The sequence below is a fragment of the Sinocyclocheilus grahami genome, unplaced genomic scaffold (genome assembly GCF_001515645.1).
Source record: "Sinocyclocheilus grahami isolate Dianchi unplaced genomic scaffold, SAMN03320097.WGS_v1.1 scaffold64.1, whole genome shotgun sequence".
NCBI classification, from domain to species: domain Eukaryota; kingdom Metazoa; phylum Chordata; class Actinopteri; order Cypriniformes; family Cyprinidae; genus Sinocyclocheilus; species Sinocyclocheilus grahami.
The window spans coordinates 561,531-575,609 of record NW_015505243.1 but is presented as its reverse complement, the minus strand read 5'-3'; the positions used below and the strand labels follow the sequence as shown (position 1 = coordinate 575,609).

Sequence of the window (14,079 nt, the reverse complement as noted above, 5' to 3'; positions counted from 1 at the left end):
TATATATATATATATATATATATATATATATATATATATATATATATATATAGTATTTTTATTATTAAATAGTGATAATTGTATTTTTCCCCCTTTTTATTTGCTTGTAAAAGAGAAGGCTTTATTATGTTATTATTAAATATGAAATAATTATTGTATTAATAATAATAATGATGATGATGGTAATAATAAATATATTATTTTCTTTTTATTTGCCTTTAAAAGGGAAGGCATCTTATTTTTAGCTCCATGGGCATATTTTTTTTTATCTTTAAAATGTTAATGTTTTATACTATGAAGTCACTCATCTGTGTATAAAGTATATGTAACCAAAGGTGTATTATTTTGTGTGCATTTCTTTTTTTTTTTCATGTATTTTTGTTTGTTTGTCCTCCCCAACTTAATTAACAGGTTTGATCTGATTAGCCAGACATTTCAAGCTGTTAATACCAGGGCTAAATTACCGACCCCCCTTTGCACCCTCTCAGAAGAACTAAATAGATTATCCATCTTTTCTACTGTAAATTAAAATGTCTTAATGCCTATTTTACTTAGATTGACACTCCAGTGTGAACATTTTATAAAAAGAAAATGTGCTAAACTGTGCAGATTTGTAATGTTGGTCATCATGTCAACTGCTTAACAATAATTATTGGCTGTCAGTTACCAATGTAATTTTTCTGTCAGTGCCAGTGCATCCCTAGTAATTAAGCTCATCTGTGTTTGTCCTTTTAGCCCAGCAGGCCGGTGATGGGCAGAGTGACAGTGGCACCAGCTCAGAACCCACATCATCTACAGAACCAGCCAATCCCACAACACAAAGCAGAGCCATCACCACAGTAACACAGGCCACGCCCACTCCAGGACCATCAGTACCGGTACACAAACACCTCTAAACTGATCGGCTGGATTTATGCAATTTCCTGTGGAAAACATACCTGTTACCAGGAATACCATATTCTACTTTGCTCCCAAAGTTACTAGTAAAGTCGTTTTACATGTATACACAGTCCTTTCCTGTCTAATTGGGTACATCCAAACCAGAATAAGCTGTAGTGGAAGCCACTTTTTGCTTCTAGTCTTGCAATTTTTTATTTTTTTAACAAATGCCTGAATTCTGTTCTTAGACATGCAAATAAATGCTCTAGATTAAGATGTTTTGTCATCCTCCTCACGTTCTGTTTGTGTTTTCTCCACAATGTAGGAGATTTCGTCCATGGCTGGATCTGTGGTAGTGGCTGAGGTCCCGGGAGAGGCTGAGGCCATGGAGCAGACCAGCACTGAGGCCGGAGCAGCGGGAGAAGAGCCCATGCAGACTGAGTGTCAGGGAGAGCTGGGTGAAGAGGGAGCTGTCAGGGTCGTTGCCATAGATGAAAGTGCAGGGGGAGAGGAGGGCACCATGCTACAGGTTCATGTCGCCATGGAAGCACAGCCGCCAGGTCAAGGGGATCAGGCTGAGGTAAGGAAGAAACTTTGTGAAGTCAACTTTATTTAGTGCAGTGTAAAGTACAGATGGTTTCAAAGCTGCTTCACAGTAATAAACGGGTAAATAACAGAATCAACGATGCAAACTTCAAATGAGACAAATTGTACAGAAGTTCTACAGAAGATAATAATGTCATCATTAAGCTCAAGTCACTTCAGTGTTGATTCAGTTCAATGAAGTTCATCTATTATGAAAAGAGTTCACCTCAGCTATAAGTAGCTCTACAAAGGGTGAGTGTTGGGGCTGTTGCGATTAACCGCAATATTGTAATATCGTGATACTGACAAGCCAACCGCAGAGTATGACAAGCAGCCGCCACAACAGCGATGTTCACTTTTTTTCTTTCTTTCTTAGAATTAGAATAGAGAGGGCTAGAGTTAGGGGGTCAAATGAAGATGGAAGAAATGTGTTTTAGCTGTTTCTTGAAGATGGCTAAGGACTCAGCTGCTGGGATTGAGTTGGGCAGGCCATTCCACCAGGAGGGTGATTTGCTGATTTTAATATGCTGATTTGCTGCTCAAGAAACATTTTATGTTATTAATGTTAATGCATATTAGATGGCTTTCACACTGGGCTCGTTTGCTGTGGTTCGAACCCGAGTGCATTTGTTCCTGGCACCCCCCCGCAGCGTTGGTCTGGTTTCACGCTCTCTTGATTCTGTTGAACCCCGGTGTGTTTGCAGTCATCTTACGCAGTGGTGTAATAATACTTTGTTACAGTACTTAAGTATTTTTTGGGAGTATCTGTACTTTACTTGAGTTTTTATATTTCAGCCAACTTTTTACTCCACTACATTTCCTAATTAAAATTTATACTTTTACTCCGATACATTTCCCCGAAGCATATTAGTTACTTACTACAAAATAGTCAGAAGAACACGGACCTGCATTAACGAATAAAGCAGGTTTGACGAATCAGTGGTCTGGCGTTTGGAAGTTAGACTCCTTAAAACTCCTTTGCTCATGTGCAAATATATATATATATATATATATATATATATATATATATATATATATAGTATTTTTATTATTAAATAGTGATAATTGTATTTTTCCCCCTTTTTATTTGCTTGTAAAAGAGAAGGCTTTATTATGTTATTATTAAATATGAAATAATTATTGTATTAATAATAATAATGATGATGATGGTAATAATAAATATATTATTTTCTTTTTATTTGCCTTTAAAAGGGAAGGCATCTTATTTTTAGCTCCATGGGCATATTTTTTTTTATCTTTAAAATGTTAATGTTTTATACTATGAAGTCACTCATCTGTGTATAAAGTATATGTAACCAAAGGTGTATTATTTTGTGTGCATTTCTTTTTTTTTTTCATGTATTTTTGTTTGTTTGTCCTCCCCAACTTAATTAACAGGTTTGATCTGATTAGCCAGACATTTCAAGCTGTTAATACCAGGGCTAAATTACCGACCCCCCTTTGCACCCTCTCAGAAGAACTAAATAGATTATCCATCTTTTCTACTGTAAATTAAAATGTCTTAATGCCTATTTTACTTAGATTGACACTCCAGTGTGAACATTTTATAAAAAGAAAATGTGCTAAACTGTGCAGATTTGTAATGTTGGTCATCATGTCAACTGCTTAACAATAATTATTGGCTGTCAGTTACCAATGTAATTTTTCTGTCAGTGCCAGTGCATCCCTAGTAATTAAGCTCATCTGTGTTTGTCCTTTTAGCCCAGCAGGCCGGTGATGGGCAGAGTGACAGTGGCACCAGCTCAGAACCCACATCATCTACAGAACCAGCCAATCCCACAACACAAAGCAGAGCCATCACCACAGTAACACAGGCCACGCCCACTCCAGGACCATCAGTACCGGTACACAAACACCTCTAAACTGATCGGCTGGATTTATGCAATTTCCTGTGGAAAACATACCTGTTACCAGGAATACCATATTCTACTTTGCTCCCAAAGTTACTAGTAAAGTCGTTTTACATGTATACACAGTCCTTTCCTGTCTAATTGGGTACATCCAAACCAGAATAAGCTGTAGTGGAAGCCACTTTTTGCTTCTAGTCTTGCAATTTTTTATTTTTTTAACAAATGCCTGAATTCTGTTCTTAGACATGCAAATAAATGCTCTAGATTAAGATGTTTTGTCATCCTCCTCACGTTCTGTTTGTGTTTTCTCCACAATGTAGGAGATTTCGTCCATGGCTGGATCTGTGGTAGTGGCTGAGGTCCCGGGAGAGGCTGAGGCCATGGAGCAGACCAGCACTGAGGCCGGAGCAGCGGGAGAAGAGCCCATGCAGACTGAGTGTCAGGGAGAGCTGGGTGAAGAGGGAGCTGTCAGGGTCGTTGCCATAGATGAAAGTGCAGGGGGAGAGGAGGGCACCATGCTACAGGTTCATGTCGCCATGGAAGCACAGCCGCCAGGTCAAGGGGATCAGGCTGAGGTAAGGAAGAAACTTTGTGAAGTCAACTTTATTTAGTGCAGTGTAAAGTACAGATGGTTTCAAAGCTGCTTCACAGTAATAAACGGGTAAATAACAGAATCAACGATGCAAACTTCAAATGAGACAAATTGTACAGAAGTTCTACAGAAGATAATAATGTCATCATTAAGCTCAAGTCACTTCAGTGTTGATTCAGTTCAATGAAGTTCATCTATTATGAAAAGAGTTCACCTCAGCTATAAGTAGCTCTACAAAGGGTGAGTGTTGGGGCTGTTGCGATTAACCGCAATATTGTAATATCGTGATACTGACAAGCCAACCGCAGAGTATGACAAGCAGCCGCCACAACAGCGATGTTCACTTTTTTTCTTTCTTTCTTAGAATTAGAATAGAGAGGGCTAGAGTTAGGGGGTCAAATGAAGATGGAAGAAATGTGTTTTAGCTGTTTCTTGAAGATGGCTAAGGACTCAGCTGCTGGGATTGAGTTGGGCAGGCCATTCCACCAGGAGGGTGATTTGCTGATTTTAATATGCTGATTTGCTGCTCAAGAAACATTTTATGTTATTAATGTTAATGCATATTAGGTGGCTTTCACACTGGGCTCGTTTGCTGTGGTTCGAACCCGAGTGCAGTTGTTCCTGGCACCCCCCCGCAGCGTTGGTCTGGTTTCACGCTCTCTTGATTCTGTTGAACCCCGGTGTGTTTGCAGTCATCTTACGCAGTGGTGTAATAATACTTTGTTACAGTACTTAAGTATTTTTTGGGAGTATCTGTACTTTACTTGAGTTTTTATATTTCAGCCAACTTTTTACTCCACTACATTTCCTAATTAAAATTTATACTTTTACTCCGATACATTTCCCCGAAGCATATTAGTTACTTACTACAAAATAGTCAGAAGAACACGGACCTGCATTAACGAATAAAGCAGGTTTGACGAATCAGTGGTCTGGCGTTTGGAAGTTAGACTCCTTAAAACTCCTTTGCTCATGTGCAAACAAGTGCGTGCACAAGCGCGGATGATTCATTTTCCACTCAAGTCGAGTCTGGGGTGTGCGATATACAGTATATCATCTGCGATGATATGGTAAGTGTTGTTGTAATGATGTGCGATCTGACATTATCAAATAGGCCAGTATTATTATTATCAAATAGGCCAAACTGTTTGAGAACCACTGAAATAGGCTATATCACCAAATCACACACAGAGTGCATTGATTTATTAGTCTATTAAAACTCAAAATTTGAGGTATTCTAAATTGTAGACGGCAAAAATGCTTCTGTATGCTTTTTATATTTATATAATTTAATATAGTTCACTTAATCTATAGCACACAGTTTTTCTGCAGATATCAGCATGAACGGATTTAATAATCATTTTAAACAAGTTGAGTAAAGCAATAAGTGACTTACATTTTAGACATAATATTGCTTGTTTTTTGCTCAGTTTTGCTAACGAAAATAGTTCCAAACAAAGATCACAGCACTGTTTTGCATCTCTGAGCAATGGACGGTGTTTACTTATTGAACGAATCGGTTGAATAAATGATTCAGTGATTCACTCATTAACACAGTCAAATGCCCTGTTTCTGAATGAATCAGTCGTTTGAATGAATCGGTTGAATTTCACTGACAGGCATTCTAAATTGTAGACGGCAAAAATGCTTCTGTATGCTTTTTATATTTATATAATTTAATATAGTTCACTTAATCTATAGCACACAGTTTTTCTGCAGATATCAGCATGAACGGATTTAATAATCATTTTAAACAAGTTGAGTAAAGCAATAAGTGACTTACATTTTAGACATAATATTGCTTGTTTTTTGCTCAGTTTTGCTAACGAAAATAGTTCCAAACAAAGATCACAGCACTGTTTTGCATCTCTGAGCAATGGACGGTGTTTACTTATTGAACGAATCGGTTGAATAAATGATTCAGTGATTCACTCATTAACACAGTCAAATGCCCTGTTTCTGAATGAATCAGTCGTTTGAATGAATCGGTTGAATTTCACTGACTCGCTCATTAACAGTCACTTGCTGTCACATACTGGCGATTTTAATTTCACATTTTTTTCAACGTTTTATGTTAAAAACAAAACATTAGTCCTATTTATGCATCTATAACTGCAGTTTAAATGCATCCATGTCCCCTCTGAGATACATAAACCGTGTGAATACATCTAAATGCTATTGCAGATGCAGATTCCAGAAATGTTTTCTTATGTTGGAATGAAAGACACTAAGTACCGGATGAAGTGCTTCTTATTCTTACCCAAAAATACAAAATGGAAGAAAGAGTTAAACGGAACACAATCTTGCTACTCAAGCTGTGTATGAATTTTTTTAAATATATATTCATTTGCTTCTTTTCCATTTTGCATTTACTTGCACTTTTACTTTCAATACTTAAGTACAAAAAGTATTTTTTAAATCTTAAAAGTACTTAAGTACAATTAATATCACATACTTTAAGACTTTTACTCAAGTAATATTCTAAACGGTGACTTTCAACTTTTACCAAAGTAATTTTCTGGTAAGATATCTGTACTTTTACTTGAGTATGGCTTTCAGGTACTTTATACACCACTGATCTTACATCATCACAAACGTGCACAACGTATGATAGAACACAGAACGTGGGTCAATATATTGTTTTTTTTAATTAATTTGGAGCTATTATGCACAGCAGAGTAAACGACATAAATGGGTTTTACTGTATGTGCGGCGCATGTAAATGGCTATTTTGAGGAGACAGCAGATTACCATTCATTTGCTGCTCTGATTGCAGTTGCTACACGCGAATATACTGCAGGCTCACTCTCACTCGAATCCAAGGTAAATCAGCAGCACTATCATCACTTATATGTGTTTTATTGAAGAAAATATATTGTAATCGGGTAAAACGCATGCGCAGGTACTTCCTGAACAAGTGCGCACCCGAGTCTGTGTTGCGTTCATATTCATGCGAACTGTGCCACAGTTCAAGTGCAATCGAACTCCGACCACCTCCTTCAGGACAGGTAGTCTCTGGTTCGGTGCCCCGGTGTGCACCCGTGTTCGCATGACAGCTTTCACACTAGCCGAACGTACCGAACTCTGACGTCAATCGAAACACACCAAACATGCTAGTGTGAAAGTGCCCTTAGTGTTGCTAATGCAGTTGTGCTGCATAATATTTTTGTGGAAACGGTAATGCATTATCCTTCATGATTCTTTGATAAATAGAAAGTTCAAAAGAACAGCATTTATTTGAAATAGAAATTTACTTTACTGTCATTTTTTGATCACTTTTCAATGCATCCTTGCTGAATAAAGCATTATTTCTTAAAAAAAAAAAAAATCTTACCTTAAACTAGGGCTGGGCGATATGGCCAAAAAACAAATTCACAATAAACTTTTTTCATATCAGTCAATATCGATAATTATCATGATAAATTTCAAATCTTTATTTCTTTCAAATTTAAAGGCAGATTTTTGCTTCCATGTGAAAATTTTAGAAACCAGACATTACTTGTGGTTTTAAACTACTTTTTATGGTCAGAACATGACGAACACTTCAGGTTTTTGAATTATTTACACTTTTCCAGTAATTTTACCTTAACAAAATTAGTGGTTGACTGAAATGGGATTTTTAATGGCCGATGCCAATATTGAGAAATCAATCTTACCGATATAATACATGTAATTACAGTAAATGAGAGAGATGCAGAAAATTGGTGAAACTAAATGAACATTAATTATGCATAAATATTTATTAAAACCTAAATTAGAAAAATTTAAACAGTTGAGGTAACAATTAGTGCAGCCTTTCCTATATATATATATGAATCTCACAGCGCTGTTTGTGGTCGCGTGACCAAGACTCATCAGCGAGTAAACCATCTGCTCTAGTGAGCTCACGCTGTGCTGCCATTTGAACTTTGAGCCAAGTGGATAAATGGTCCATGTGGCACGGTTCAAATGAGTATACATTATATCGAACATTTCTTAATCTCTTTTTATTGTTTTATCAAGAAATTATTTCTCTGCAGTTATCGTTTTATTACCTAGCCCTACCTCAAACTTTTCTTGTGTGAACCTTTTAGCATTTGTTTAATTGTGCAAATAAACAATTCCCGGTTATCTCCATACAGCAGATGGAGGCCGGTGTGGAGGGCGCAGAAGCAATGAGTCTCGCAGCTCAAGACTCAGAAGCCCTCGCTTTGCCCCAGGAGCTGATGTCTGCAGAAGGACAGCAAACCACCCTCATGGTGACTGGACTGACCCCAGAGGAGCTGGCTGTGACCGCAGCAGCAGAGGCTGCAGCACAGGCTGCGGCTACAGAAGAAGCACAGGCCCTCGCCATCCAGGCTGTCCTACAGGCGGCTCAGCAGGCTGTGCTCAGTAAGTGTACGAGAGACTGCCATATGCTTTATGATGTATACAGTAGAGTTTGACTTAAATTCCTGTCTCAGGTGCGGGTGACGCAGGTCAAGACGGGCAGCAATCCACCACCATCCCTATAGTTTTGACCCAGCAGGAACTCGCTGCTCTGGTTCAGCAACAGCATCAGCTCCAGGAGGCGCAGGCGGCCGCAGCCGCAGCCCAGCAGTTAAGCGCTGAAGCAGCCGCAGCTGCTCTGCCCACTGAAGGCTTGGCACCAGCAGACAGCCTCAACGACCCAGCATCTGAGAGCAATGGCCACGAGATGGGAGCCGTGGCCCGTCTCCTTCCACGTACTTCTGCAGAGAGTAAGAGATGTTTGTTTTTGTGTTTAAATGCTTGTTTTTAATGGTGCAAACAAAAATGAGTGGTAACACACAGTACGGTCTCATTGCACAAAAATGAAAATTTGCAGAAAATGTACTTACCTGCTGGCCATCCAAGCTGTTGATGAGTTTTTCTTCATCAGAACAGATTTGGATAAATGTAGCATTACATCACTTGCTCACCAATGGATCCTCTGCAGTGAATGGGTGCCGTCACAATGATAGTCCAAACAGCTGATAAAAACATCACAATAATCCACAAGTAATCCACACCACTCCAGTCCATTAATTAAAATTAACATCTTGTGAAGTGAAGAGCTGCATGCTTGTAGGAAACAAATCCATCAAAATGTTTTAACTGAAATTTTTATCAGGCTAAAGTACACTAAAACACGGGTCATACGGCTTTCTCCAGTGGAAAAAGTCGCCTCAACTGAATCAGGAAAGGATTTGCACATATTCAAGCACCTTTTACAAGTGAACAGTCTCAAACAGTTCAAGAGAACAACTTTACAGTAAACTGTAAAGATTTTTCTTTTTTTTCTTTTTTTCACAAACAGCTTTTCCTTTCACAAGACATTAATTGATGGACTGGAGTGGTGTGGATTACTTATGAATTATTATGATGTTTTTATCAGCTGTTCAGACTCTCATTCTGATGGCACCCATTCGCTGCAGAGAATCCATTGGTGCTAAATTTCCCCAAATCTGTTCTGATAAAGAAGAAAAACTCTTTTTGTACATGGGTTGCGCGAGGGTGAGTACATTTTCAGCAAATTCATTTTTGGGGTGAATTATTTCTTTAAATGATGTAGTTAACTAACAAATGGGACCTTTTTGTAAAGTGTTACCAAATTAGTTAAGTTGTTCTTTTTTTCTAATAATTTCGTTTTATGATCAAATTTTAGTGCATGCTAAAAATGCCTCCATTTTGCTGCAGCTCTAGCCCCATCAAGTACTTTTGCACCATCTCAGCCAATGGTGGTCGCCAGTCCTGCCAAGATGCAAGCGGCTACTGCTTTAGCTGAGGTGGCCAATGGGATTGAATCAACAGCTGGGGTAAGTTTATTGTTGGTTATCGGTGCAGTAGTTCAAATCATGCACCATTTCAGATGTTGTTAACTTTGAGACTGGTTCAACCACCTGTCTTTGTCATAGAAGCAAGAAGCTCCTCCAGCCATTGTAAAGCCACCAGTGAAGAAAGAGAATCAGTGGTTTGACGTTGGAATCGTTAAGGTTACAAACATGGTTGTCACGCACTATTATGTGCCAGCAGATGATTCAGCGGTTACTGATGTAAGTAATGATCATGTTGCTGTTTGTGCATTTTGCTGCAATTCAAGTAAAATGTCTTTTGGAATAGGAAGTGTTATTTAGGACTAATGAAATCAACTTTACTGGTCGACAGATATATTTTGCCAAGGCCAATAAGTTTGACACTTTGGCTGATAAGATTTGGAAGCGGGATTTCATTTTGACAGTTCTGAAAACTTCATTAGTTTGTTCTTTGTTTAAAAGTTCTATTTAATAATAGAAAGACAAACTATAATATTTTCATGGAATGTCAGCATTTGACAAATGTGCATATATATCAAGTCTTTGAATATCAGTGGCCGGCCGTGCATTTTACACCTAGGCCTTCAGTGGCATCCTACATGAATTAATCCATCCCTTTATACCATCATAATGATGCCACGGCTATAGAAACCATAAATATTACACAGTAATGCAGTATAACAGGGCACTACATAACAGACAGGTATCTTATGTAGCGAGAATGAATGTCATTACTAAAGAAAGAAACCCAATTAACAATTGCGCAACACATCATCTGTAGCTGAAGCATTAACCTAACAAAATGACACAAATACAGTCCATCCGATGTTCTTACAGACATTTACTCACCCAAACGCATTTATACCTTACAGATAGCATTGGTATAAAACAAATAAGGTGATTACATGTGTTTTAAAGTTGACCTAACAATTTAATGTTCTCTTACTGCTTTATTTCGTCTTCACGAGTCTCCCCGCCGGTCTGCCAGCGCACTGCGGGAGGAAAATACTGGTTAGCACAGCTTTACTAGGAAAGTGAGCAAGTAACATTAAAATAATTCATACTAAACGATGAAGAAAAGTGTATAGATGTGTTTTAACGTACCTCTGTGTCTCTCATCTCCCCGGTGGTCTGCCTCTGCCAGCGGCGCTGCGGCCGGAGCAAAAGACCGGTTAATACAGCTCCACTCGGGAAACTGAGATATTCTTACGGAAACTTAAACCTGGCTTTATATCGCGCAAATAACATCAGCATACAACGCATCAAGCGATAAAAGTGTCAAAAATTAAAATGAACCTACCATACTCTAGTGGTTTTTCATCTTCACGAGTCTTTCACAGAGCCGGTGCCAAGGAGGTGTGTGGTTGTTTATCGCAGTCATTAGGACTAACGTTACTGTTTTTAGATTTACTAAATATAGTAGGCAAATCTTTTTTCAAAATGCACTGAAAATCTAAACCCGAGGAACAGTAATAAAAGTTTTAATACAATTATTTACAGTGATTTACATTATTTACATTTACGGTTTCATTGCTATTGATTTAAGCTAACAGACGCCTGCACTGTGGATTCTGAAGGCCTTAAGGCAGATTTCTTTGACCTTGGCAACACGATTGCTGAAATATGATTGGATAAAAGCTCTAATATAAACATACACTGCTGGAAGCAGTGCAACCAAGAGAAAAGCTATGAACTGAAGAGAATAACTATTGGAAATAATTTAATACACATTCATGGGAAAATATATTAAAACTAAATCAGTCATTCTGATAGTGTTTAGGCCAGCAGAGAAGGCTTTGCTGGCCCTGACCGCCCACCACTGTTGAATATCTTGAACACCTAATAAACTGTTACTCGTGTCATAATCACGGTGTACTGTATGTAAAATTAGTGCTACCTGTTTTTTTTTGAGAAAAAGATTCCCAGTGTGCTCAAACACAACAGATTTCTGATTGTACTGGTTACAACTTCTTTATTTATGAAAAATACTATAATAGGATTGATTACAAAATTAAAAACTTGCTATCTAAATTCTAACTTTGCTTTATTTTTTTATCTTAAAATGTTAAAATTACTTCAGTTTCTTTAAATTACTTCATACTATCTTTAAATAGTGAGATATATTGTCTATCGGTCACCCTGCGCTCTAAGATATCGGCATAAGATTTAACAAAAGAAAATCCTTGTCAGCATCTGCATTTAAAAAAAAAAAAAGAGCAAGAAAAGAGAGAAAATCCATATCAGTTGACCACTAATCATAATTTTTGCTATGACCTTGCAGGATGATTCTGGCGCAATCCCAGACTACAGCCGAATGAAGAAGATTGAGCTTTCTCCAGGCACTGCATATAAGTTTCGCGTGGCTGGTATCAACGCATGCGGCCGTGGGACGTTCTCTGAGGTTTCTGCGTTCAAGACCTGCTTACCTGGCTTCCCTGGAGCACCTTGTGCCATCAAAATCAGCAAGGTTGGTCAATGCAAATGGTTTGCGTTAGGTCTACATGTGAGTTAATCTTGGTCACTAAAATATTTTTTCCTCTCCCATTAGAGCCCCGATGGTGCTCACCTGACCTGGGAGCCTCCTTCAGTTACGTCAGGGAAGATCATTGAGTATTCGGTTTATCTGGCCATCCAGAGCTCTCAAACAGTCGAGGCTAAAGCATCCACTCCGGCTCAGCTTGCCTTTATGCGGGTATACTGTGGGCCCAACCCGTCCTGCCTAGTGCAGTCATCTAGTCTCTCCAATGCCCACATTGACTACACCACTAAACCCGCCATCATCTTCCGCATTGCCGCCCGCAACGAGAAAGGATACGGCCCCGCAACACAAGTCAGGTGGCTACAAGGTGAGGACATTTTGTTGGATAGACCCTTTTCAGACTGTGGCAAATTATATTAAAATATTTTTATATATATATATATACATGGGCGACATTTGACTCTTGAGTCAGGGGGGCAAGGGAAAAAAAACAACAACAAAAAAATAAATATATAAGGTTGGTCAATGCAAATGGTTTGCGTTAGGTCTACATGTGAGTTAATCTTGGTCACTAAAATATTTTTTCCTCTCCCATTAGAGCCCCGATGGTGCTCACCTGACCTGGGAGCCTCCTTCAGTTACGTCAGGGAAGATCATTGAGTATTCGGTTTATCTGGCCATCCAGAGCTCTCAAACAGTCGAGGCTAAAGCATCCACTCCGGCTCAGCTTGCCTTTATGCGGGTATACTGTGGGCCCAACCCGTCCTGCCTAGTGCAGTCATCTAGTCTCTCCAATGCCCACATTGACTACACCACTAAACCCGCCATCATCTTCCGCATTGCCGCCCGCAACGAGAAAGGATACGGCCCCGCAACACAAGTCAGGTGGCTACAAGGTGAGGACATTTTGTTGGATAGCCCCTTTTCAGACTGTGGCAAATTATATTAAAATATTTTTATATATATATATATACATGGGCGACATTTGACTCTTGAGTCAGGGGGGCAAGGGAATAAAAACAACAACAAAAAAATAAATATATGAAATAAATAAAAGCAAAATTATTTTTTTCTGATGTAAACATCAAAACAATGCCCTACCGTATTGCAATGCATCAAAACGTCAATCCAACACAGTCAAGAATAACTTAACGAGGTTGCCACCGTTTAGTAAACTGGACTAGCTTTGGCTCTTCCTACTGACTTGAATGGTGATGCTTCCTGTTTGTCAGTTGATGCTGGCCTTTAATTTTTAACCAGAAATGTGCACGCTGCTTTTCTGATGTTCACTGAAGTTTTCCGTGTCTTTTTCCCGTGTCACTTGAAATGTTTCCATTTTGAATCGTTGTTACCAAAGGCGAGACACGTGAGGAAAAAATAAACTATCAGTCGTGGGACTATATTCTGTCATAAATCGCACACCATTCATTGCTGAACTTTCTACCATCCGTTACTGGAAATGAAATGAAATTACTGGTTGATATGTCCCGATCTCAATAAAAGTTTACACTCTTTTGGTCCGTGAATTAGATCTCGCTCGGGACACGCACTGTCTGTGGAGTTTTGGCCAGGACCGGCTCCAGAATGAAATATTTACTACAAAATATTTTATGTTCCGTCCATTGCCAATCACTGCTATTTCAAGAGTGAATACCGCATAAATATGCGGATTTCATTCCCAAAACTTTGCAGGGTGTAGCCGATGTGTCCGAAAAATGAAAGTTTCATACAAATTCTGAATGGATTATACCCTAGAAAGTGCGCAAAGCGCACTCCCTTTATGACTAAAAAGCGTCACTCATCTTCGTTCATCGTGATCTTACAAAGTTCCGTTATAATCAATGAAGCTCTCTAAACTGCACAATGAATCTCTTATTTACA

At 38.7% G+C, this 14,079-nt stretch overlaps 1 protein-coding gene across 1 annotated transcript in view; it reads left to right on the top strand.

Moving 5' to 3' along the window:
* Window positions 1-14,079, top strand: part of LOC107584911 (host cell factor 1-like) — a 38,802-nt gene that overhangs the window by 23,469 nt on the left and 1,254 nt on the right. Inside the window, exons 17-27 of the mRNA XM_016271680.1 lie at window positions 736-878; window positions 1,205-1,459; window positions 3,061-3,064; window positions 3,187-3,329; window positions 3,656-3,910; window positions 8,049-8,298; window positions 8,370-8,645; window positions 9,604-9,722; window positions 9,822-9,959; window positions 12,001-12,186; window positions 12,268-12,565. Coding sequence (XP_016127166.1) covers window positions 736-878; window positions 1,205-1,459; window positions 3,061-3,064; window positions 3,187-3,329; window positions 3,656-3,910; window positions 8,049-8,298; window positions 8,370-8,645; window positions 9,604-9,722; window positions 9,822-9,959; window positions 12,001-12,186; window positions 12,268-12,565 — 2,067 coding nt within the window. The remainder of the gene's footprint in view (window positions 1-735; window positions 879-1,204; window positions 1,460-3,060; window positions 3,065-3,186; window positions 3,330-3,655; window positions 3,911-8,048; window positions 8,299-8,369; window positions 8,646-9,603; window positions 9,723-9,821; window positions 9,960-12,000; window positions 12,187-12,267; window positions 12,566-14,079) is intronic.